Source organism: Aedes aegypti, chromosome 1, assembly GCF_002204515.2.
Source record: "Aedes aegypti strain LVP_AGWG chromosome 1, AaegL5.0 Primary Assembly, whole genome shotgun sequence".
NCBI lineage: Eukaryota > Metazoa > Arthropoda > Insecta > Diptera > Culicidae > Aedes > Aedes aegypti.
The window spans coordinates 137,878,985-137,906,570 of NC_035107.1; the positions used below are offsets into that span (position 1 = coordinate 137,878,985).

General features: G+C 36.4%; 1 protein-coding gene across 2 annotated transcripts in view; it reads left to right on the forward strand.

Annotated features, from left to right (window-relative positions):
• The first annotated feature begins 282 nt into the window (after positions 1–282).
• Positions 283–27,586, forward strand: part of LOC5571507 (pre-mRNA-splicing factor ATP-dependent RNA helicase PRP16) — a 114,135-nt gene continuing 86,831 nt past the window's right edge. The window contains exons 1-3 of one of the 2 annotated variants that reach the window (XM_021848419.1): positions 283–961; positions 17,223–19,534; positions 19,605–19,746. In XM_021848419.1, the coding sequence (XP_021704111.1) occupies positions 420–961; positions 17,223–19,534; positions 19,605–19,746 (2,996 nt within the window). In that variant the 5' untranslated portion in view covers positions 283–419. The remainder of the gene's footprint in view (positions 962–17,222; positions 19,535–19,604; positions 19,747–27,586) is intronic. The other variant, XM_021848418.1, reaches the window with a different exon arrangement.

Below are 27,586 nucleotides of genomic sequence, written 5' to 3' on the forward strand. Positions count from 1 at the left end.
TTCTTCAAGGGCGCAAATGTTTCAAATTTGCTAAATCTGAAACATTTGGTGATTTTCATTATCACTGCGACGGTATATCGACATTTTCAGATAATCGCATTATGTGGATTTATCTTGCAGAGCACAATATATCAAGATTTTCAGATAAACGCATTCCGTGGATTTCTCTTGAAGATCACAATAATTTTTACCGCACAATTTTATTGCGTGTACGCTTCATGGTTGAGAAAATCGAGCGACTGCTGCGGGACGCTGTCTTTCAATGACCCTCCCCTCTAGAAACGAACTGTCAAGCTTTGTTTTGGTTTTGATTGACTTCGCGGAAGATTGGAAACGTTTTCTCTGTATTTTGCGCAAAATGTTCAAAAAATCGTGAATAAATTAATATTTATCGCGCTAGTTTTGTGTCCTAATTTGCCATGGATAAGTTTTCGGACGTGTGCAAGTTGGAACAAAGCGGAAGCAACGTCGGCGGGCTGATAATCAAGAAGAAGGACAAAACGGCTGAGAAGGACGTGTTCAAAAAACCGAAAGCATCCTTGCTGGGGTTGGACCGATTGGCCGCAGCTCAAAGGGCCCGCAAGCAACAAGAAGCGGCGCGGCTCTCGTTCAAAGATTCCGATGGTAACGATATGGATGAGGATGAGGCCGGCGGGAAAGATTACTCCGAAAGACGAGAGAGAAGTAAGCACTCTTCGTCATCTTCGGCCTCATCCTCTTCGAAGCAGTATCGGGAAAGTGCAGTGGAAACTCCTTCCTATACCGGTGGAGTGAGTGATGCTGCCAGGAAGAGGTTCAACGACCGTTCCAAGGAGGACTACCATGGGAAGGGGCTTTACGCATCGACCAAGTCGAAGAAGGATCGAGATCGAGACGACGACGACGACGAGCGGAAGCGACACAAGTTCTCCTCCAGTAGCTCTCGGAGTCGGAGAGGAGATTCCTCGCATCGAACACCAGGGTAGGTTGAAAGTTGCAGGGTGTCCATCCATCCGGGAAAAGCGGGAAAAACACGGGAATTTCATTTGGCCGGGAAAAATACGGGAAATACCCGGGAAATTGTAGAACAAACCGGGAAAAATATGTATTCCGAATATAAGTGAATGAATTGTTTTCAATTTTAAGTAGATACTGTAGAAAAACTGAAAAATTTTGCCACAAGATACACAACTGACAACTCAAACTTTGCATTATGATTAACTTTTGGTGCAATTCTAGAGGGATGGTAAATGGTTTCTAGTGATCCTACTTAACGAAAATCGTTGGTTTCCTGAAGAGATTTATGGCATTTTTTGTATCAATTTCTACCGATTTCTTTTGAGATGATTTAAACATTTCTGGCGTCACGATATTCCCAAGTAACAATGTAGGGTCGATGTACCAATAGCCGCACAGCTAAGAACAAAAATTCGCATAAAATCGAAAAATAACGCTATCGTCATTATTTTTTCATCATTTGAAAGCTTTTTATCTTGGTTTTGTGGGAAAAATATGAAAACTACGAAAACTCAAATGTTTGCATTTATTATTGCGTGTGCCACTATAGGAATACATGTGCCTATAGTAGCACTATTTCTAATTTATGTTCCTATAGTAGCACGAGCATCATGGCGTTGGCAAAATACTTATCTAAACCGTATTTTTACAAAACTTATATATTTTTCCTACAAAGTGAGGATCAAAAGCTTTCGTTTGATGTAAAAAAAAGTTCTTAATTCATCAATTATTTTGTAAAATAAAAAGTAGTTTCTCTCAGTAGTGCTACTATAGGAACAATAGGTTTACTATAGGCGCAAAGGAGCTCAAATTTTAAGCAAAACTATTTATTTCGATCATTATTTGAACAAAATCAAGCTGTGTATCAATGGTACTTAGATAAATAGCTCCTGACATTCATGTCAAAAAATGTTTTAAAAAGGTTTATAGCAAAACGGCCGTAAAAAGCCACTAGTGCGACTATAGGGGACTGTCCACTAAGGGAACACCGACCCTAAGCTGAACAGCAAGAGTATTTGCTGAACATTGGCAGATTAATGGTGTACAAGGCTGAACACCGTGACAGCTGAACAATAATTTGAAGAAAAGCTTATTAAACACTCTTATTCAGCAGTATACTCAAAGCTGAATATCAAGTTGAACAAAACATTTTCCATCCACAGTTTTAACCTTTGTTCAGCCAACCTGAATGATATTGATTAAAGGTTATTTAAAGCTTTAATCAAATCAACAGCCATTGTCGAAAAATTATCCAGCTGAAGGTTGAAAAAATATGCACCAACGTTTGGGTCAAACACTAAATTAATTATTATAAAACTGTATAATCGAACTCACTGAACAACCATTTTTTTGCATCCCGAAGCCGACATGCTTTAAATGCACTTGGGTATGTCATTTGTCGAAAAACAAAACTCCTGATTTCGGCATCGATGTCCTCGGGTAACAACAAGATAGCGTACTACACTCGATCACGAAGATTTCCTTGTCACATTTTAATAAACTGTACGAAATTGTAATCATTAAATATCAACTTGCGTTGACAACAATTGATCAGCAATAATTAAAGATTATTCTATTTCAAAACAAAAATCACAACACACTTTTGACAGCTAACTTATGTGTTTTTGCATAGCTATCACATAGTCACATAGATATCACTTCTTCAGCCTCAATGCAACCTTTATTCAAACAAGTCAATAAGTTATTCCCTTGCTTTTAATGATGTTTGCACAGTCTCATATGGAGCAGATGTCAAGGTAAGTGATTATAAATCAGTGAATTCAAGTTCAATTCTCAATTGTTCATATTTACTAACATCTTCATCTTTAAATTCCAGCATATATCTCTATTATGTATGTGGAATTGTTAGTTGCGTTGATAAAACCCAAAACTATGAACCTGTTAACATTTTAACATTTTTTTGGTTTATTGCTGAATAATGGATGAATAAGCGATTGTTCTAAAAATAGAATTTTCGTTATTCAAAGGAGCTTGAAACAGCACATGTTAGACCTTTATTCAGCCTTCCATATAGCTCCAATTAAGCTTAAGGCTGAATAAAATCGCCAGAATTAGATGTTTAATAGCTGAACAACAGTGTATGAAGGCTATGAACAGCTCTTGTTCAAACAAAGGTTGAATTGAATTAGTTATAAAAGCGTTTGAGCAGCTTCAAATTGTTGGGTTGAGCCAATTCAAAGGAGATTTCGTTAAACATCATTGAGATCATTGAAAAATTTGAAGAAGGACACATAGTGATTCCCGACAAGCTTCTGGGTGAGATGCTTGATAGGTTTAAATAAAGATTCATGGCATATTCATGATGAGATTCTTACGGGAATCTATGCGATAATTGACCAGGTAATTTAAGGTGCTTTGGAAAATAACTTGGAAGTTAAGTAGTGGATAACTTATAACACTACAAACAAGATTCATAAAATATTTTTTTTATTCTCAATAGAATTCAAGCGCTTAGTGGAAAGCTGATCTAAAAAGATTTTTTCTGGAGTGATTTTCCTACTAAAAGTAAAAGTATGGGCCAATTTATTACGAGTTTCTGTTCGGCGGATTATTGGAGATGCTTATTCTTGGTTAAGGCTTGGTGAATTATTCTTGGGCAGATGGATTGCTAGAAAGATGCTGTTATGGATTCATGTCAACTTTTCAATTTTTTAGTAAGATTTATAGAGGAACAATCAAATCGACACTGTTCCTTCATAAAATACATGAGCGGATTCTTTTCTTTGAACCTCTATTTCGCTATTAACTTCGCCTTATTATTCAAATCTGTAATATTTATTGTTTATGAAGTTACTTATTCTTTTTCCTACAGCACGAAAACATGTTACGAAAAGTAAATCAGTTTTCTGCAATAATGCGATGTAAGCAACGGTGAATCGATGAAAAAAATTATATCGGAATGTTCTTTTGGCGAGATATAGTTTCTGCTAAAAACATCTTTCCTTGGATCCAATGAGATTAAGATTTTTTTTGGGTTATGGGTCATGCCTAACGTATAATTTGTAAGGCGTGAAGTGAATGGATTGGATATTAAAATTTTCTATTTTAGTGTGCTATGGTCAACATTTAGATATTCTCCTTTTCGTAGTTAGTGCTACCGACTGAAAATAAATACTGGAAGCCCAAGCAACCAATGTTTCGGATAACACAGCACAATTAGGCTTAATCAGCTGATCATAAGTTAATGAATAGCGTGCTATTCAGCTTACTTTTTAAATTACTAATCGAACTTGAGTTCACAACAAGTTGTTTTCTGCGCTTGATAGAATGCTATAAAACTCAATAGCAAACTTAAAAATATTACACAAACATTAAAAAGCAGCGGTTGCATTTTTTTCTTCCTATTATTGTAATTATTTATTACTGCTGGATTTTCTGAAAGGAAACACCTGTCACTATTTTATTTTTAGTTAAATTTATGATGAACATTACATCAGTTTTGAACACGGATCCTCCGCTTTGAATCTTGAGTACATACCACTGATCCATCAATGCGTTGAGCAAATCCTTATGATTTCACTCAATATGCTGATTACGTCTATTTGTGCTTTTACACATTAGAGATAGAACATTATCGGAACTTTGAAATCTCCAAGAAGTGGAGATAGAATGCAATATAAATTTGAAAGTATCAACAAGTTTATTACGAACTTTTTGTAAACTTGAATCATATGACATTCCTCAGTTTGTTTTGAATCACGATTGATTTATCAAATACATAAACTACGTGCTACAATACTTGTGCAATAAAAGAAATTAAAAAGTCAAGAAAATAAAATAAACGTAATAATGCAATGTAATACAGTCGAAACTGTGCAGTGCATCAAACTACTCATATAAAGATGTTTGAAAGTTTTTTTTTCTTCTGTTCTGTTTACTTTTCCAAAGTCCAAAAGAAGTTCCAAACCGGCACGGTTAGTACTTAATCTTAACTTACTGTACGAAGTTTGAAACCAGTTCAACTTTATCCTTTCCAAGTTGCTTCAAAGTTACCATTTGATCTTAATGTGTACTTCCATATCAAACTAAAGTTCATTATAGGTGTGCTTAGTGCTTTTATTGAACTTGATACTAAAGTTCATAACGAGTTCCTCATAAACGATTTAATCAGCAAAAAAGTTCCAAAAACCTAATTCCGGACCAAATTTGAACTTATGAGTTCACTAATAAAGTCTAATCTGGACTGAACTAAGCCATCAATTGGGAGGTTATTTCCACCGTGCCAAATACTTTTTTCACCGAATTCTAAAATTTTAAGGGACTTTTTGATCAACAATTTGAATTGATTTTAAAAAAAGGCAAAGACCTAGTATAAAAATATTTTAAGCAGCAGTTCTTAGTTCTGACATTTTTCTTATGTTTGTCCAATACTCCTGCGAAATTGAAACCAATATTATTTTGAACCCAAAGAATTTTGAAAATATCATTCAAATTCAAACAGTTCATAAATAACTTATATCAAGTCCTCCGAATTTGAACTAATGGAATGAAAGCAAAACGAAAAAGTGGCAAATGATTTGCGTACCTAATTCTGAACTACTCAACATTCTAGAGCAAACAGATGCAGAATTTACAAAACCCTGATAATATGATGAGATTAGATTTCAATATCTATTAAATCCTTTACTCTATTTAATCTAACATGTAACTGCAATGGTATTGCTATTTTTTACAATATTTGACAATCTTTATGTAAGAAAATAAAATGATCTAATATTATCAAAAAGTATAAAAATCTTTACTGATGAAAAAATCTTTTGAAATTGAAAACGAATATTTTGAAAGTCAAATCAAATATCAGCACTTACTAACAAAGGTCGGAAAAATAGCAAGTCGAAGGATTTTGATGTAGTCCGGTTTAAAGTTTTTAGGCAACCGGGAAAAATCCGGGAGTTGGAAAATTGATTTTAAATGGACACCCTGAAGCTGTCACTCGGATGATTCCATTTTATGAATTTCTTTAAATGAAAGTGGGGCAATTTAAAGTAAAGTTGGTAAAGTACTGAAAATGTTATGGTGTTTGGTGCACCTTTGCATAACTTCTAACAATTATCAAATTCAAAAACTAGATCAGACATTGAAAAAGTTCAACTCATGAGCAAAAATCAGCCGATTTTATACTACCTTGATGCTCAATAGAGAGGTAGGGTAAATTATGTATTTTGGACAGGCTAAGGGTATGTCTGGAAACGACTATTAATTAACTTAATGAGATACTAATATTGTATTACCTAATGTTACTTATATGCTTAATGTCCCATTAAGCGTTAATAGCATTTTTAGGCGTTTTTTTTTGTTTGTTATACATTTCGGACACCAAATATACATTTTGGACACCATCATGTGAATATAATTTGGACAGGGGCGCTATCTCAACATCCATGCAATGGTTTCTTAATAAGACGATCATATTATAAAGTTTTAGGAGTTTACATTTGACTTATGCATTTTTTTCGTTTATCGGATGTGTAGGGGAATTAGGGGCATATTGGACACGTTAAGCAAATGTTTTGTTTTTAAGACCATAAAATGGAAATGTTTTCAATTTTCCTCCGGTTAGCTTTCAAGTTTGATGTTAGTACGACGTGCTACATTCATTCATGGTAGTAAAAATTATATCAAATATCAGAAAAACGAGATAGAAAATTGGGTCGAAAACAAGGCTGGTAAAAAGGTATCGGGCAAAATGAACACTTGCGTGAAATTTAGTGATTCAAATATATTTAATGACTGTCAATCGTTCCGATATGTAGAAGGGCTCACCCTAAATCATAATAGCTAAAAAGAATCTCTCTAGATTAGTTACTTTGTTCAAAAATAAGATTCTTTAACCGCCTTGCTTATATGACAATTTGAAACTAAGAAAAACTTAAAGTCAAATTTCAAAGGACAATTGAAGGAAAACATAAACTTTTATACCGTTAAACATTCCAAATGCAATACAGATTTCATGCAGTGTATGAAGTTTTGATGAAGTATGCATATTGCATATTCTCAGAGATAGAGGGAGTGTCCATTTCTCCCCGTATGTTCATTATGCCCCTTATCCCCCTATATTAGTGATAATCAATAATTTCATATAATGCAAGCAAATATCATCAGTTCTACGAAAAACGCCTGCAAGTATGTATGTATGCGACATTCTAGTGGCTAAATTATATCAACTGAACAAAAACCATAATCTATTTTGGACATCACCTCATTTTTGCCTTATAAACTCATGTTAAGATTTTAGATTCAGAGCGCCAATTCAGAGCGCTATTATTGTAGGGATAATGGGGGCAATATGAGCCACCCCGGTTTTGACCTCAAAAACAGTGTTTTAATGTCTAGTGTCATTATGATCTGCTAAAGGATGCCTCAAATAGCCACCACAATAAAAACCATAAGAATATTCGTTTGAGCACTCAAGACATTTACGAAAATGTACCGTAATCCGGGGGCAAATTGATCATTATTTCACAACTTTTTGTCCTGTTTTCCTTTGGGATTCAAAAATTGTCAAAATTATTTCAGTGAAATCAGTACTTCATTGATCTCTATCAGTTTATGTGATAGATTTTTTAGCGTTGAAAGCTATTATCATAGCCAAATCATGGAACTTCTCTAAAAAAAGGTTGCCAAATATTACGATTAATATGTTTACTTCGGACAGCCGATTAAAAGGAAACGTTGATTGAAAAGTTCCAATATAAGAGAACACACGGAAGTCTCGTGGAATGTCTATCTAAAGCTAGTTCAAAACATAAAAATGCGGTATAGGTCTATCCACATAAAAAAGATTGCAAATACTTTATTGAAGGACTCCGTTTAATTTCTCCCGAATAGTTATCCGACGTCATATCAGATTTTCTTAAAAACAAATAAAGAGCGGTGGAAATTCTACAGAGCAGAAATGCAATTGCTGTCCCATGATGTAAGAACTAACATTGGAAATGTTGCAGTTATAATGTTGTCAAATCATTTCAACAAACATAGCTGAACAGAAGAAAATTCAAGTAACAAGAGTTTTCTTTGTCTACCTATTACTTATGTTATTGTTCATTGGGACGCCTTAACAAATGTTAAAGGTAATATAAATCGTAAATTTAACTGTTAGTTTTTGAATGTATTGTTCAAAACGATAAACTTTTCACTTGCCCCACATGTGCGGCAAGTGAAAAGCAAGGAGACGTTTTTCAAAAACGTTTTCTGTACTTTTATCTTCAATTTTACATAAAAATCAATTTCAGCATAACTACTGCTTATATTTGGTGGGAGTCAAGCTAAAAAATATACACGACCTCATTTGTTTCAATTTAAAGCTTCTAGAATTTGAAGAATCTTAAATAATATTAAAGCTTTAGAAAAAGCACAACTTATGTTCGATGTCCGTGTGACATGGGGACATTTCCAGAAACCTGGAGGAAATTACCAGAACCCCACTCAGTGCCGTCGGTGCCAAAAGTGGGGTCATGGTACAAAAAATTGACGCATGGATGCTAAACGCATGATTTGCGGAGGTTCTTCTCACGCTAAAGACGTCTGTCCAGTGAAGAAACATACCGATAAGTACTTATGTGCAATTGCAAGGGCAATCATAAATCCAATTTTTGGGATTGCCCTTTGCGCAAGAGAGTCGTCGAGGCTCGTACCAGGCATATGAAAGATAATATCCGCTACGATAACGGTCGTTTCCGGAATTTGCCTGGTAGAGTATCAAACAATACTCATTTTTCAGTTAACGATCGCTTGGTTACGAATCATACCCATCAGGAAGATCATAATCATGCTCATTCACAAATTAATTTTAATCCGTCGGGTAGCCGTTCGAATCTTTTAATTTCGAATGTATCTACCCACGGGAAATGCTTTGCTGATATCGTAGCAGGTAATTTGAACTCCTCCCTCATTGGTACTATGAGTACCCATTCTACTTGTTTCAAATCAAATAGAAGAAACCCTACCGCCACAGGTAACATCTACTCTGCCTCTTCGTCTACCGAAAATTCTAATGGGAAATCATCAGATAATTTACCCACTTCATAGGCGTATAAAACATCAATTGTTTACGTCATTTGAAACTAAAATTGTTGAAACTTTAGGTGTTTCGTTTGGAACACAGCTTGGTAAATATATTTTGATAGCTGCCTATTTATCTTTCCAATGCTCTGGACAGCAAGTTGATTTGCTCCAAACTGACTTGCGAAAATTGACTCGCAATGAGTCAAAACTTCTCGAAAACTTATTCAAATAGTCTCAAGTCAAAAAAGTGAACAAACTTACTTTATCGCTTCTACGTGTTTCGCAGACGAAATCCCACACGTTCCGCTCTTTACCCAACTAGATTTTTCACTTTTAGAACGTAGAATTGAGGAATTACAAAACGGCGTAAGTAAGAATTTAAACTTTCGCAACCCAACCGCTACATTCACCGCTCCGTTGTATTGAGAGACAAAGTGACTTAACCACGAATCAAAAGAAAACACTACTTGAGCTGATTTTACACTGGTACAAAAACGTCGAAAGTACCTGAATGAAACGGCTTATCATTTTGTTATATTATTTTTTTTTGTGGGAAATAATAGAAACTACCTAGTTTTTGAACGCGAGCTGATTGTATGAAAAAATTAAGCGATGTATACAGCGAAAAAATGTTAAAAAGTTTGTTCATTTTAAAACAGTTTTAGAAGACAGGTTGTTATTCTTCTTAATTAATTTTCTCAAAAGTGTGTGAAAGTAACTTACGTCGATTTGAAAAAGTAATCGAGATTTGTTGTTATTGGTGACTTTAATGCCAAACATCGGTCATGGAATAATTCTCAAAGTAATTCCAACGGCAGAATTTTATTTGATGAGTGCTCTTCAGGATATTTCTCAATTCAATACCCTGATAGCCCTACATGTTTTTCCTCTTCTAGAAATCCATCTTCGATTGACTTGGTCTTAACCGACTCTAATCATCTTTGTAGCCAATTGGTTACTCATGCTGATTTTGATTCTGATCATGTCCCTGTTACATTTCAAATATTCCATGAAGCGATTCTCAATCCTATCAGCTCCACTTTCAATTATTTTCGAGCCGACTGGAATACATATGAAACATATATTGATTCTAATCTTGATGTTAACATTTCTTTACAAACAAAACTTGCTATTGACAATGCTCTTGAAACTTTATCAAATTCCATTTTTGAAGCCAAGAGCATTGCAATTCCAAAATGTGAAGTAAAATTTGAATCCGTGATTATAGACGATGATCTTAAACTCTTGATCCGTCTTAAAAACATGAGGAGAAGGCAATTTCAACGCACTCGCGATCCTGCTATGGAAATTATATGGCAGGTTTTGCAGAAAGAAATTAAGAAACGTTTTGCACAATTAAGAAACAAACATTTTGAAAATAAGATTTCACAGGGTCCGCTCTAAGCCCTTTTGGAAATTATCTAAAATTTTGAAAAAACCTCATAAGCCAATGCCAACATTGAAAGAGGAAAGCAAATTATTACTACGATTCTCAAAGCTCAAAAACTTGCTATGCAGTTTGAAAGTGCGCACAATTTTAATTTATGACTTACTACTCCAATTGAAAATCAAGTTACTCAGGACTTCGAAAATATTCTAAATCAAGAGAACGTTTTCAAAAATGCCTGGGAGACTGATTTGGAATAAGTGAGAAGAGGGAATCCACGGAGGCATGCAAGTCGATTCTGATCGACCATTTCAAAAATATCTGAAACTTTGCACAGTTTTTCAGTTCCATCTAAATCGTCATTTTCCGATATCAAATCTTCAAGTTGAGTCACGACTAACTTTTCAAAAGGGTGTATGTGAAAATGGTTCAAAAATATTCAAAAAGCTGCACAGCAAAAACGGTTCGTTCGATTGTTAGACAACTAAAGAAACAAAGTTAGACAACTAAATAAAGATTCCAAAAAAAAATACACACAGTAAAAAAAAATATTTTTTTGCATTAAAAAACATCATTTTTGACACAAAAACTCAAATATCTCAAAATCCTATCGGAATACCAACGTAATTTTTTGAGGGAAAACGGTCCATTATATTAGCTATCTACCATAAAAATTTGGTGATGGTAAGCCATTAAACAAAAAAGTTATGGCATTTCAAATATTTCACAAATTTGACACTTAGTGAAAAAAAAATTTTTCATTGTTTTGATTTTTTTTTAGGACCGCAGTTTGTTGCTGAATTTTTTATTAAGGGTGCCACATGAGGTTAACAAGTTGTTTTCATGATATTTTATTTAATTATTCATAACTATTATAGCATCTATTAGAAAGTTAGACGCGATCCAGTGTTGTGATCTAAAGTCTTGATAGTGTCATATTTTTTATTGTACGTAACTGAAGAAAAATTCTCTCAATTGTGTTGAAACCTTTTGATAAAAGAAACCTATAAGAAATCTAATATTGAAGACAAAAGCTACAAAAAAAGTTTTCTATACAGGTATACGACTAGTTTACCTGCAAAAAGTTTACCTCGTAGAGAACAAGGCGGGTCTATACCCAGGTGATCTAGTATACGTAAAGCAGGTCGGTTTTCTCGGCGCTGGTTTTCTCCACAAAGTTAAAATCTGATTACACCTGGGTATAGACCCGCCTTGGTAGAGAATAGACTTTGTTAATCATATTTGGGAGAAAGCGAGTAACTTCAACAACATCAAAAACATGATAGGTACATACCATGAACATACTCACGAAAAAGCTAAAAATATACTACCACTATGGTTATAAAAGATTTAATTGTAAAATTTTTCTTCAGTCAAGCAAACGACACCAAACTAGTCAGTAAAAACTTAAAAGTGATTTTGTTTATTAAAATCTAACGAGCAACATGAGTAGTCGCTTTCTCAACTGTTGCAGGCCGTTTGCAGAAAAAAAGTGTTCGAAAGAGCTACGAAATCTCACCGAAAGCACCATAGATAAACTAAAAGCGGCTGGTTATGCTCCAATGTCTACATTGAATACAAATTTACGCATTTGTACGTCCTGCCGTTTAAACGTTGACAAACGGGCAATCTGTACATCATCGGTGGATCAGGTTGCAGGAAGTTCGAAAACAACAACAACTGAGGAATTACTAGATGCACCGACAACAACTGAGGAGTTACCAGAAGTACCAAGTGCAGATAGTCTTGCCACGGTACCATCAGCGACATCTGTTTCAACAAATCGATCAGAAGATGAGTGCATCCAGAAGGTCAACATCGAACGCTTCAACGAAGGGATAGCTGGAATAAAAGTGACTCCGATTAAATGGACGAAGATGGGTTACGTCAATTATCCCGAGAAAAAATACCGTGAAATCAACGAAGCTGTACGAAGAAACCTCTTCAAATTAGGACCTGAGGATGTGGAAAATACAGACTACGATGAGGTAATTATGAATATGAAGGAAAGGTTCTCGAATCTAGCCACGACAAGGAAAGAAAAATTATTGATTTTGTCGATGCTGCCAAGCTCGTGGTCTATTCAAGACGCCATTGATGAGTTCAAAACCAATAGAAATACAGCAAAAGAGGCAAAACAATTCAAAAATAACTGTCTTGCAACCAAAAATGCTAGGTCGAGTATTTCATTAACAGAGTACTTCATTAAGAAAAAATAATTCAATATTTTGAAGACGATGAAGTAAGTAGAGCTATGCCTGGCCAAAAAGATTATGTATCTGTAAAAAAAGATGGAAAGCGTCAAGCAATCCAAAAACGATTAATGATGACTACTTTGAAAGAAGCGTATACACGCTTCAAGGAAATTAACGAAAATATTAAGGTAGGTTTTTCCTCATTTGCAAGCCTTCGTCCAAGGCAATGCAAGCTTCTATCCAATTCAGGAACACATAATGTTTGTGTGTGCACAACACACGAAAATATTAACCTAATCTTACATAGTTTGAAAAGAATCAATTTATCAAAGGATATTAAAATGTTAACTGGTAGTCTTTTGTGTGAAAATACAACATCAAATTGCTATCTACGATCTTGTTCGGATTGTCCAGATTCTTCATCATTGGAAAACACTTTATTCGCTGAGTTTGAAGAAAATTATATTGATCAGTTATCATTTGAGCAATGGGTGACCACGGATAGGTGTGACCTAGAAACTATTGTAAAACCTGTAGATGAGTTTGTGTCATTTTTTTGCTTGAAATTAGAAAGTTTAATTCCTCACGACTTTATTAAAACAGAGCAATTCCGCTTTTTAAAAATACGAAAAATACATTACAAGATGGTGAATTTTTAGTCATTTGTGATTTTTCTGAAAATTATAGCTTTGTATTGCAAGATGAAGTGCAGTCCCATCACTGGAACGTACAACAAGCTACAATTCATCCATTCTTTATTTATTTCAATGGAAGTACGCAAATTGAACATTTCAGTTTTATTGTAATTTCCGAAGATTTAAGACACGACTCAGTATCTGTAAATTTGTTCATTGCCAAAATGATTAACTTTTTACGCGTTGATAAGGATAAAGAAATCAGAAAGATATATTTCATGTCTGATGGAGCAGCATCGCAGTACAAAAACCGTAAGAATTTTTCGAGCCTATGTCCATTTAAATCAAAGTACGGAATTGATGCAGAATGGCATTTCTTTGCTACGTCACATGGCAAAGGTCCTTGTGATGCTATTGAAGGAACCATAAAGCGCATGGCCACAAGAGCAAGTTTAGCCAAAGAACGTGAGCATCCAATTAAAACTGCAAAAGAACTATTTGATTGGGCGAATCGCAGAAAAGAAGAAGATTTAACAAAATTATCATTTTGTTTTACTACTACTGAAGAGTACGAATTAACGGCATCAGAGCTCAGCGAGCAATATAATAACGCGAAAACGATCCAAGGAACCCAAAAATTTCACTGTTTCATTCCATTGTCAGAAAATAAAATTAAAGCAAAACTATACTCGAACTGTACTGATAATGATGCAAAAGTGTTCGATATTGTAAAAAAATTGAATAACAATAAATAAATAAATAAGTATTAATAAAATGTTTTCATGATCTCATAACGCATACCCAAATCCAAAACTTTTAAAGTTTATATATAACATTTAGAAACTCATCGATCATACTCTAAAAAAAAATATCCTGGTAAAAAAAAAATTATTTTCGTGTAATCTGTTAATTCATTTTAATTTTTACATATATACATATACATATAATATTTATACATATACAGTCATCTCTCCCTTACTCGATATTCTGTATCTCGATATTTCCCCTAACTCGATGGAATGCGCGGTCCCTTCAATCTAGCATGCTTTGATACCTCTGTAAGTCGATACCTCTCTAACTCGATGTTCCCTAACTCGATGCTATCTGTTTCAGTTTCCCAAGTAAGTTTACCTCTCTAACTCGATATTTTCATGAAAAATTCTAAATGTCCTCCAAATGTTAATAAATGTCATGAATTTGATTATTATGATTAAATTAATAGTCAAATTAAAGTTTTCTGCCAATTTCTGGGTGCTAAAATTTTTAATTTTTGCCGATCGGTAAAAAAGTGTCACAAAGGTAAATGTGGTAAAATTGTTTTTTTTTTCACGTGAAAATAACTGTTCTGAATGTATTTTGTCAAAATAATAAAAGTTTGCAATTTGAAAAATAATGTGTTCTGTATCTCGATACCTCCCTAACTCGATGGTCCCTTCAATATCGAGTAAGGGAGAGTTAACTGTACATAATATTTATACATATAATATACATAATACTAATGAATACATGAAAACGACTTGTTTAATTCACGCAAAGCCCTTAACAATAAAATCAGCAACAAACTGCGGTTCCCGTAATAATTTACACCGAAAAAAAAAATTTTTTTCTACTAAATGTGAAAATTGTGACATGTTTGAAATGTCATAACTTTTTTGTTTATTGGTTTACCATCACCAAATTTTTATGGTAGATAGCTAATATAATGGACCGTCCCTCAAAAAATTACGTTGGTATTCCGATAGGGTTTTGAGATATTTGAGTTTTTGTGTCAAAAATTATGTTTTTTAATGCAAAAAAAAATTTTTTTTTACTGTGTGTATTTTTTTTGGAATCTTTATTTAGTTGTCTAACTTTGTTTCTTTAGTTGTCTAACAATCGAACGAACCGTTTTTGCTGTGCAGCTTTTTGAATATTTTTGAACCATTTTCACATACACCCTTTTGAAAAGTTAGTCGTGACTCAACTTGAAGATTTGATATCGGAAAATGACGATTTAGATGGAACTGGAAAACTGTGCAAAGTTTCAGCTCAATAGAAAAAAATGAATTAAAAAATTTACCAAATTTTGGTGCTGTTGCTTGGAATCACTCAGAACTATTATTAAAATATTCAAAAATATGAAAGCTTCTGGCGATGATGGAATTTTCTGCATCCTCATCAAGAAATTTCCAGAAAGTAGCTTAGCATTCTTAGTTGTTGTCAATTAGCATATTTTCCTGACAAATGGAAAAATGCTAAGGTTGTTCCAATTTTAAAACCAGATAAAAATCATGCAGAAGCTTCTAGCTATCGTCCAATCAGTTTGCTTTCCTCCATCAGTAAACTTTTTAAAAAGGTCATTTTGAACAGAATGATGGTCCATATCAACGAAAATTCAATTTTTGCAAATGAACAGTTCGGATTCCGCCATGGACATTCGACCACTCATCAAATTTTAAGTGTAACAAATTTTATCCGTTCCAACAAATCTGAACGATATTTTACTGGTCTTGCTCTTCTAGACATAGAAAAAACATTCGACAGTGTTTGGCATAAAGGTTTGATCGTAAAATTAGAAAACTTTAATTGTTAGAATAATTCAAAGTTGTCTGTCAAATCCTACACTTCTGGTTAATTATCAGAACTCCAGATCTGAAAGACTTCCTGCAAGAGCTGGTGTTCCCCAAGGCAGCATTTTAGGACCAACATTATACAATATTTTCACATCTGACTTACCTGAGTTACCTCAGGGATGTCAAAAATCCTTGTTTGCGGATGACACAGGCCTCTCCGCCAAAGGACGAATCCTGCATGCTGTTTGGTGATGAACTAGCCGTATGCGCTAAAAATCACCCTAATAAAGAACAAAAAAAAAAAAAAAGAATCCTGCGTGTCATCTGTAGTCGATTGTAAAAAAGTTTGGATATATTTTCTTCATACTTGCAAAAATGGAAGATTTCTCTTAATGCTTCCAAAACTCAACTAATAATATTCCCACATAAAACAAAAGCTCTTTATTTGAAACCTTCAAGTAGACATGTTGTCACGATGGGAGGGGTTCCAATAAATTGGTCAGATGAAGTCAAGTATCTAGGGCTCATGCTAGATAAGAATTTAACTTTCAAAAATCACATTGAGGGCATTCAAGCCAAATGTAACAAATATGTAAAATGCCTCTATCCCCTTATTAATAGAAAATCAAAACTTTGTATTAAGAACAAGTTTTTGATATTCAAACAAATTTTCAGGCCAGCCATGTTGTATGCTGTACCAATATGGACTAGCTGTTGTAATACCAGGAAAAAAGGTCTGCAGAGAATTCAAAATACAATTTTGAAAATGATTCTGGGGCTTCCTCCCTGGTATAGTACCAATGAGTTACATAGAATTTCCAATGTTGAAACATTGGAACAAATGTCAAATAAAATAATTAATAATTTTAGGCAAAAATCGTTACAATCTTCTATTGCCACGATTAATGCGTTATATGTTTAGGTTAAGTTAGGTTAAGTAAATTAAAAACGCTATTTTTTTTCTTTTATAAGCAGGTGAAATCAACTCACCTGTAAAAAATCTGAACTGCTACGGCAAATGAAATGTAATATGTTGTTAACAAAATGTTAATAAAATCTTAAATTTGTTTTACCAAATTAGGATGATAGTGTTGTCTAATAACACAGAACACCTAGATACAAGAAATGAATGTAATGTTTGGAATGATACTAATAAAGAATTTAAAAAAAAAGAAAAAGAATTATGCTCGTTCAAATATAGCATGGGCCTCTAGAGTTGCAACGGGACGTATATCTTATGGCCGAGTTTCAGACAATTTGTCAAACAAACCTTTAGCTTGATCAACAAAAATTCTTCTTCTTTTTTGAAACTTTTCAATTCAAAGGAAACAATAGCCCATTGACCTTTTTGTTCTGTAACTTTATCTTTTTCCAAAATACATTCATCGTTCCTTATAAAATAACTGTTCCCTATTCTCTATCTCTATTTCAGCCACTACAAAGATGAACCGCAAACGCCTCGAAGCGATCGCCGTATGGATGCATTCGGATGGGAGGATGATGATGAAAGGCAGGCTTCCAGTTCCCGAAAATCGTCGTGGGACTATCCTACTCCCAAACTGCCGAAGGGTTCGGAGTCTGTACGAAGCAATCGTCCTTCGTCGTCATCGTCTTCCAGGAGAGGTCGAGAAGAGGACACACCTCGTCCGACTCCGGCCCACAAGTACAACAAATGGGCACCAGATCGGAAGGAATCCGGAGCGACCCCACACGGCAGCAAGAAGAATGTTCCATGGGAGTCCGAAGAAGATAAGGATCTCTGGGAAAAGGAGCAGGTGCGCTTGGATCGCGAGTGGTACAGCATTGGCGAGGGATATGACGAGGAGAATAATCCATTCTCCGGAACAAGTTCGGAATATCTTCAGAAACGGGAAGAACAGTTGGAGCAACGTAGGATCAAGCGGATGTCTGCTCAGCAGCGTCAAATCAACAAGGACAATGAACTGTGGGAGAAGAATCGTCTGCTCACATCCGGAGTGGTGATGTCGATCAATTTCAACGAAGATTTTGACGAAGAAGCTGTGGAGCGAGTCCACTTGTTAGTCCATCATACGGTTCCACCTTTTTTGGATGGCCGAATTGTGTTTACGAAGCAGCCGGAACCGGTTATTCCTGTGAAGGACGCAACCTCAGATATGGCCATGGTTGCTCGGAAGGGAAGCCTTCTGGTGAGGACCTATCGAGAACAGAAGGAACGTAGGAAAGCTCAGAAGAAGCACTGGGAGTTGGGTGGCACAAAGCTCGGAAACATAATGGGCGTCGAGAAGAAACAGGATGACGAAGATGCCAAGTATGACGCAGAAACAGACACTGCAGACTACCGCAAGGATCAGAAATTCGCAGACCACATGCAAGCACAGGACGATAGCGCCGATTTCACCAAGAAAAGGCCAATCTACGAACAGCGAAGATCGCTTCCTGTGTTTGCTGTGCGTCAAGATCTATTGAACGTGATCCGTGAGAACTCGGTTGTAATCATTGTTGGTGAAACTGGTAGTGGAAAAACTACTCAGCTCACTCAGTATCTGCATGAAGATGGCTACAGTCGATTGGGCATGATTGGTTGCACACAGCCTCGAAGAGTGGCTGCCATGTCCGTGGCCAAACGTGTATCGGATGAAATGAACACCAAGTTGGGACAAGAGGTTGGCTATGCGATTCGATTCGAGGATTGCACTTCGGAGAAAACAGTCATCAAATATATGACGGATGGTATTCTACTGCGTGAAAGTTTGAGAGACAGTGATCTCGACGGATACTCAGCGGTCATTATGGATGAAGCTCACGAACGGTCACTCTCTACTGACGTTCTTTTTGGACTGCTACGAGATATTGTCGCTAGAAGGAGAGATTTGAAGCTGATCGTCACGTCTGCTACTATGGACGCAACTAAGTTTGCTACGTTCTTTGGTAACGTACCTACTTTCACCATTCCAGGTCGAACCTATCCGGTAGATGTCCTGTTCAGCAAAAATGTCTGTGAAGATTACGTGGACTCTGCCGTCAAGCAAGCCCTCCAAATTCATCTTCAGCAGCTGGAAGGGGACATGTTGATTTTCATGCCCGGTCAGGAAGATATTGAAGTCACGTGCGAAGTACTTGCCGAACGATTATCTGAAATTGAAAACGCCCCCGAGTTATCGATCCTCCCGATCTATTCACAACTTCCGTCCGACTTGCAAGCAAAAATTTTCCAACGCTCTGCTGAAGGCCTCCGCAAATGTATCGTTGCTACGAACATCGCCGAAACTTCCCTGACCGTCGACGGAATCATCTTCGTCATCGATTCGGGCTACTGCAAACTTAAAGTCTACAATCCAAGGATTGGTATGGATGCCCTGCAGATCTACCCCATCTCCCAAGCTAACGCAAACCAACGTTCTGGTCGTGCCGGAAGAACTGGACCGGGACAAGCTTTCCGTCTCTACACCGAACGCCAGTACAAAGACGAACTGCTCGCTCTGACCGTTCCGGAAATTCAACGAACCAATCTAGCCAACACCGTACTCTTGCTGAAGTCTCTGGGTGTTGTAGACCTCCTCCAATTCCATTTCATGGATCCACCCCCTCAGGACAACATCCTCAACTCGCTGTACCAGCTTTGGATTCTGGGAGCGCTGGATCACACCGGAGCCCTGACGTCGCTCGGTCGGCAAATGGCCGAATTTCCGCTCGATCCTCCCCAGTGTCAAATGCTGATCGTTGCCAACCAGATGGGATGCAGTGCGGAGATCTTGATTATCGGTAATGACAATTCGCGCTTTAAATGTTTGCTGAAAAAGAGATTAATCAATTTTTTTTTTCTTTTCAACAGTATCAATGCTCTCCGTTCCTTCGATTTTCTACCGGCCCAAAGGAAGGGAAGAGGAAGCGGACAACGTGCGAGAAAAGTTTCAGGTTCCGGAATCGGATCATCTTACATACCTCAATGTGTACCAGCAGTGGAAGATGAACAAGTAAGTGCACGATAAATCTTTCCATTCAATTCAATATAGGGTCGATGTACCAATAGCCGCATAGCTAAAAACAAAAATTCGTATAAAATCAAAAAAATAATGCTAGCGTCATTATTTTTACATCATCTGATAGCTTTTTATCTTGGTGGGGATTGCTCATCAAACCTTCCGGTCCGCCTCATAGTTACGTACTATTTGGTGCTGGGTGTAGTTCTTGTTTTTCCAGCTGTATTGAAAAGCATGAGCCATAGTCTTTGGCATACAATCGAATCTTTCTTTAGCAGAAAAGAACCGAAATGTCTATCGACGACCGGTGATTGCTAGCAGATATAGTGGAGAGCTTGTCTTGAAATGTTCATCGCTTCAAGCTAGTTGAAAAACTGAATACACTGATTGCCTGTCGATCAGAGCCGAACTAGGCATAGATCGTATACATGTAGGAATCTTGATTATTTCACTATACTTTCCAACCTGGAAATAGGGAAATACGCGTTCTGGACGATAACTTCGGATATCGTAACTTCAATAAGATTAACTTCTTAATTGAATTAAATTATATTACTAATAAGCGAACACGACCGAACGATTGCTCTCACTATTTAATACTGAAACTGTCGTCGCAGCCTAGCTGGCTGCTGGATTTGATGGTGATTGTATTGCAGTGCGTAGCTAGGAGGGCACCTAGGGTTGTCTATGATGCTATTCCCACAAATCGGCCATCCTGACCACCATCCGTCTCGGATGGTGCCATCTGGTCGTCCCACACGATGTCTTGATTCTCCTAGTTCGGATTTCCTGCATTCGTCAATTCGTCTCCGGTCTGCCTCGTCTCGTTTAACCTGCTTTTTCGACTCTGTTGTAGTATGCCTCCGTAAAATCGTCGTGTCCTGGTTCCAACTGCTTCTTGAACTCTGTCCTGGATGATGTTTATTGGATTTCCCTGGGACTTCAGTCATATAAACATCAAAATTTGAGTGGTTTTTCTTCATCCATCCCAGCTTCTTCGAGCATTTTCTAGACATATGCCCATCTATTCCACAGTAGTAACATTTCACATTATGGTGGCCATTTGGCACTCTCCTAGAAAATTTACTTTCTGAATTTCTATTAAATTTCTTCACATCGCTCCCATATTTGCTATCTTTTATACTTTGGTACAAACGAAGCTTCTCTTTAAACTCATCAATCGATTTGCAACCATACAATAAAATTTTATCAGGACCGTTGTCGTTAATTCCATTGATTGTATAAGTAATAATTGATGAAATGCCCACATTGGCCTTTGCCCCAATCCCGCGCATTTGCAAAAAATATTCTAATACGTTTTCACCCAATTTTCTTTTGCGATTTCGCAACCTTTCGTGTACAATAGCAGAATTCTCCGTGTATTCAAATTCTGCTATCAAGAAGTCTTTTAAAGTTCTCCAATTAGAGACATTGTTAGCACTAAGCAGCGATAGTTTAGCCAACCCTGACAATTTACGCTTTGCTATAACAAACTTGCGCAATTCAGACAATCCTAAGGAATCAGATAGTTCTTCTAATTCAACAATCCATTTTCGGACAGGATACAAATCTGTTCCACAAAATTCAGAAAAAGCTGTCACAGCTTCACTTACCAATAGTCGCGATTCTACTTCTCTGTTTTCGTCATGCGCATGGGCTATCCTGTGGCAGTCACCACGCAAACCACCGTACGCCTCAAAGCCACAATAGCTCTCACTTGCTCCAGATATGCTACGTCGCTCTTCACCGATAAAAGCTTTTCTAGATGTACCATCAATGAGATTTTGCACCTTTACTTCTGTATTTAAATCATTGTTAGGGCCATTTGCCAACAGTTCATTGTTGTCTTCACCATTCACAAAATCGTGAGCAAAGTTTCTTTTCCACACATCATTTTGAACACGACCCTTGCCGACACTCATATTATTATCCACGGCCACTCGATAGCACATCAAAACGTTATTGTTTATCGTACAACAGTTACTGTTCGTTTCTTTGCCGCTTGTTTGACTGTCTCCATCACGCCTCATAGGGCTATCTCCATTTGGAGCCTGTGTCTGTTGAGGCAACAAGTAACTAAAGCGCATTTCTTCAATCACTTTGTTCAATCGAGATGTTTCTGCCCGCATGGAGACCATTTCACAGCGCATCGCACCAAGCTCTTGCAATAAATTTGTCACAGTCGTGTTCGAAAAGTTCAACTGGTTTATTAAACGTGTAAAAGTATTTTCAATAACATCCCATGGAAGCTCATTCATGGAAGGATAGAATTGCAGCGGATTGGTGGCAGGAGGTGCTTTACCACTGCTAAGCTCAAACAACGGAATGTTCTCGGCCTGCATTGCACTATTGTCACATAAAAATATCACAAGGAAACGAAACACTCGCTGTCTCCCTTATTTCTTCGTTTGTTTTTAGGCGCTGTACAATGACCTTTAACCCCAGGTCAAATGTGTGATGTACACTCTATCACTAGCACAGACGCTCTATCTACTCCTTTTTCTTCCGTGTTTGCAAACATATAACCGTTTCAATCATAAGAAACTATGTACACGAAAATTCACTTCAATTATAAATTAAATTCAATTTCTTAACACTATGCTATAAAAAAAATCTTATCACTAAAATGGTTTAAATTCAGTTCACTTAAACTAGAAATTTCTTTTCAGCGTTATTTCAATTTTTCATTTCAATTTTACACTCGCCCATCGGCGCACACTGACGAGTATCCCGAAAGTTTCTCCCCGCGATCCCGGACGAGCCCCCAAATTTGTAGGAATCTTGATTATTTCACTACACTTTCCAACCTGGAAATAGGGAAATACGCGTTCTGGACGATAACTTCGGATATCGTAACTTCAATAAGATTAACTTCTTAATTGAATTAAATTATATTACTAATAAGCGAACACGACCGAACGATTGCTCTCACTATTTAATACTGAAACTGTCGTCGCAGCCTAGCTGGCTGCTGGATTTGATGGTGATTGTATTGCAGTGCGTAGCTAGGAGGGCACCTAGGGTTGTCTATGATGCTATTCCCACATACATACATCTGAATCTACATGTCTCCGATGTATTACATCGTTCCAGGTGTGAGTTATCTGATATGTGAATATGGTACCATAACAGAATTTTCCATCTGAACGAAGTGATAAATCATAATATTCCGCAAACTGTATCACACATCTACAGAATGTATTGCGTGAAGTTAAGACACAGCAGAGTATTGGGTACATAGGACCAAGTCCCTGCCGGGTGACGCGAAACTGATGAGCGATAGACAATAGAATCAACAACACTGCCATAAGGGATAGTAAGCATGTGACTATTGTCGAAACTATGATTAGGAGGCAAATCAACATCCCAAGATCAAATTTTTGTTACAATCAATGTAGGTATTATTAAATTAGGCTGTAGAAAATGATAAATATCTGCAAGGTAATAAATGCTCGTAGTCTGTTTTCTTCGAATACACATGTATAAATTGTTAAAATTGCAGAATCATACGCGGAATTTATTAAACGGATCATGAAATTAGGACTGAAATCATAATGATGATAGATTATCAACTTTCCTTTCGTCGTGCTATTTTTTACCGTTAGAATCACCAAACTGATTGGTTTCCCACTACATACACCAATACAACAGCACAAAAACTGAAGTATTATAATCGCGCGTTGAAACTTATTCAGTGAATTCTTGTATATAGCTAGTATAAATGACAGAATCATCAACTTCTTAAACTTTCTTTAACTGAAAACAGGATGCTTGTTTATCAAACATGCTCAATCTGCACCTAAAATCTCGGATCCAAATAGTTTTCTAAATAAAAATTGTTGTGCATTTTGAAAAGGGATTTTGACGGTTCGATTGGCGGCTTACCGCCTACTCGCATTTCTCCCTTTCAGGATCTCTACTTACAACAATAATTATTTAACACAAACTAATATCAGATGGGCCGCCATTCTGTGGAGTGATGTGGCCCCTTCCTTTCCTTGTTTTATTATCTTTCCAGAACAACCGAAATGAAGAAGGAAACCTCCAAGCCATTGTGGAGAAGTGATGTCACAACAGGAAGATACGCATACCCGGCACGCAAATATCCCCACCTCAAGATCGTTAACACGTGGAAGGTCGTAAATCGGTTTGATTACATGCATAATAATAACTATTTACACCCTGACAGAACTGCCTATCTCAAAAATAGGTAAGAAGGGCGAGACGATGGTGCGAGCCTACCCACTCTGTCATCGGTGGGCGTCGGGCGTGCTAACGGGTATAGCATGGTCTATGGGGCTCTGCCTGCACAAATCATGTTTTCTTTCTCTTTCACTTTTTGTGAATTTGCTGACAACAATGCCATTAAAGTAAATCCAATACAGGAATGCAGTGCAGAGCCTCATAATGCCGTTTTCGGTAAACGTATTTCCCAGCGTGGGGGTTTATAGGGATGTTTGTGTAAACAACGCAGATTGGCCATGGCTAGGGGGTGCGTTGATATTAGCAGATTAGCAGATCATCTGATAGCTTTTTATCTTGGTTTTGTGGGAAAAATATAAAACCTACGAAAACTCAAATGTTTGTATTTATTATCGCGTGTGCCACTATAGGAATACATGTGCCTATAGTAGCACTATTTCTAATTTCTGTTCCTATAGTAGCACTAGCATCACGGCATCGGCAAAATACTTATCAAAACCGTATTTTTACAAAACTTTTACAAAATTTAAGCAAAAATATTTTTTTCGATCATTTTTTGAGCAAAATCAAGATGTAAATCAATGGTAGGGTGATGTGCTAGTATCCATCGTATTAAGCATTGATCAGTGAGAACTGCAATTTTCCCAGTATTGCAGTGTATGATGCTGATACAAACCGATGCCAAACAATTCTTTCTCAAAACGGCTTTAGCATTGTACAATAACATTTTGATAAATCTTGATCTCTTTTTGGAAAGAATGCAAAGAAAATGCATCTTACCGTATTCTCAATCCGTCGTATCGTTTTCAACTCCGTCGCAATCAGTTTCCAGATTCGTCTCACAACTTACGGCTCACTGTGTGTATTGAGTGGTTAAAACACAACATATCAACGCTATAATAAAATGTTTTACTAGAATATATAGATCTACGGGCATCTCCCTCCATTCCTTCAGCATGATGGAATATACTAATTTCCTTTAAAATTAATTGTTCGTCATCAAAATTCAGCCCGAACATATGAACACAATTCCTTTTGACCGTACAATTATGGAATTTGCTCACAGTACAGCGAAAACAACACAATCAAAGGAATCGTATTTTTACGTTGAGCGTCGCGCACACATTGATGCACACAAGCTTTTTTTTCTCAGTACGACGGATTGAACTTTGTTTACATTCTTAATTATACGCGGCGGTTGAGGAAATTTCGTAAAATTTGGTGATTTATTGAAGTTTTACGGCGTGTGATTGGAATGAAATCCTTCAGTGAAGAAGTACGAAGGATTTCCATAGTGAAAATAAGTGCCCGGTGAAGTAAGTCACCCACGGGGGCGGGAAGAAACTTGTGTTGGAAAGTGGTGTGGCTCAGTCGATCGCTAAGCATTTCTCCCAAATCGTGTTCGTCCATGCGATTTCGGTAAAAAAGTGCAAAGTGGATGATTGAACTGAAGTTATTTACCAAAATACAGTAGTTTTATTGCATTTTTGGTGTACAGGTGTACAAACCATAACAGCTTTCACAAAATTACACTTTGATAATGAATGTATGTTGCAGGTAAGTTTGAATATCCGCCGTAGTGGAACATTTAAAGTTTGATGCGACGAATAGTAGCGCTTACGACGAAGAAGAACAAAACCCTACTTAGATAAATAGGTCCTGACCTTCATGTCAAAAAATGTTTTGAAAAGATTTATAGCAAAACGGCCGTGAAAAGTCACTAGTGCGGCTATAGGGGACTGTCCACTAAGGGAACACCGACCCTATTATTTTGAATTGATAACTTTTGCAGAAATAATTTGAATTGTTTTGTAATTTAATTCAGACATGTTTAACTGTATACATATTCACATTTGTCATGAGCTCCAGGAGAATCTGGAATAATCTACAAGTGTAATCTATGAACCTAAAAAAAATTTGCACACGCAGTGAAGTTCAGGGCAATTCATGGCAATTCATGGCTTACGGTGTAGCATTAGCTATTCATTTCAAAGGATGTTCTGAGTCACCCAAGAAATAGACTGGAAAATAGACCTTGAAATCTACTTGCATAATATGTGACATATTGTAAGATTACTTTTGCATGCTCATAATAGGGACGTTCAGATATTTCCGATGTATCGTAACATCGATATTTTGCTTTCAATATTCGATATTTTTGTATCAATATATTGTTCAATATATCGGTGATATTGATGTTTCCTTCTGATATATCGTATACTTAAATTTGAAAGACAATTGTAGAGTTTTCTCCAAATATTTATTTATTTTTTGTATTTAAGGTGCAAGTAAAATGAAGCAAATGTCATAAATGAAAAAGCAGTTTTCGCCCTTGAAATCAACAAATCGGAAAAAATAAAAACACGCAGCCTTTTTATTTTGGAAATAAAACAGCTGTGTGTTTTTATTTTTTTCGATTTGTGGATTTTAACGGTGAAAACTGCTTTTTCACTTTTGACATTTGCTCCATTCTTACTTGGGCCTTAAGCTAAGAATCTGAACTTCAGGCCATTCAGCAATATATGATATTTTATTCATTCAAATATATCATATGATGTTCCGATATATCGATACATTGAAACAAAATATAGGCGTTTTAATGCTTCGATTCGATCAATGATTCCGTTTGACATAACGGTCGTTTAACATAATTGCCATTTGGCATAATAGCCGTTTGGCATAATTGTGAAAAACATTGAATTTGATCAAATTTCTTCCATTCAACAAAGAAGTGTCGAAAAACTGCTCGGGATTGTACATTCACGTTGTCACTTATTAAGAGGGCACAGAAGTATATGTACCTTCATTTTTCAAGGAAGCCAATATCCAATACAACTCTTTTGGAATTGCATCATACAAAACTTTCATGACTATTTTTTTCCGGGATATTAAAGCGCACCTCACAAAAATGTATCCAACTTCTAAGATATTCCATGTCATTTAAAACAAGTAGGAACATATGGTCCCGGATATAACTGTACTGCTGCAGTATTTTCTTTTTCAAAATATGCCAAACGAGCATTTTGTCAAATGACTATTATGCCAAGCAACTGTTATGACAAACGACTATTATGCCAAACGACTTTATGCTAAACAACTGTATGCCAAACGGGGTAGACCCAAACTTGGCTTATTCCACGGACATTCGACGCTGGGTCGCTGCGTCTTTCTCTGTTTTTGACAACATTGCTGTTGCGAGAGAGATAAAACAACCCAACCGTGGGTAAAAACTAAATGCAATTTACGTAAATTTGAGTTAAAAGAACCTACATTTTGGGTAGTCTGATCTCTCCGTATAAAGAATCAAATTTCGATACATCGCAATATTGGACCGTCCTTGGCTAATAATTCGAGGAAGTAACATTCATGCAATTTACGCAGAAGTTCCTGAAATAGGTATATCTGCAAATGGACTTCAGTAAACGAATTGTCGAGAATCTTGTTAAAACTTTTACCGATACCTCGGTAAATGTTTATCAAATCTCGGTTACGTCCGACAAAATCTTGTTTTTTTTTGTATTGCTCACATTTTTTTAGAAATCGGCATTTCTAAAAAAAAAAGAAAATTACCAATTTTTCAGTTGTTGGATTCTCGGCGATTCGTTTAGTTGAGGTCGGTGAAATAACACAG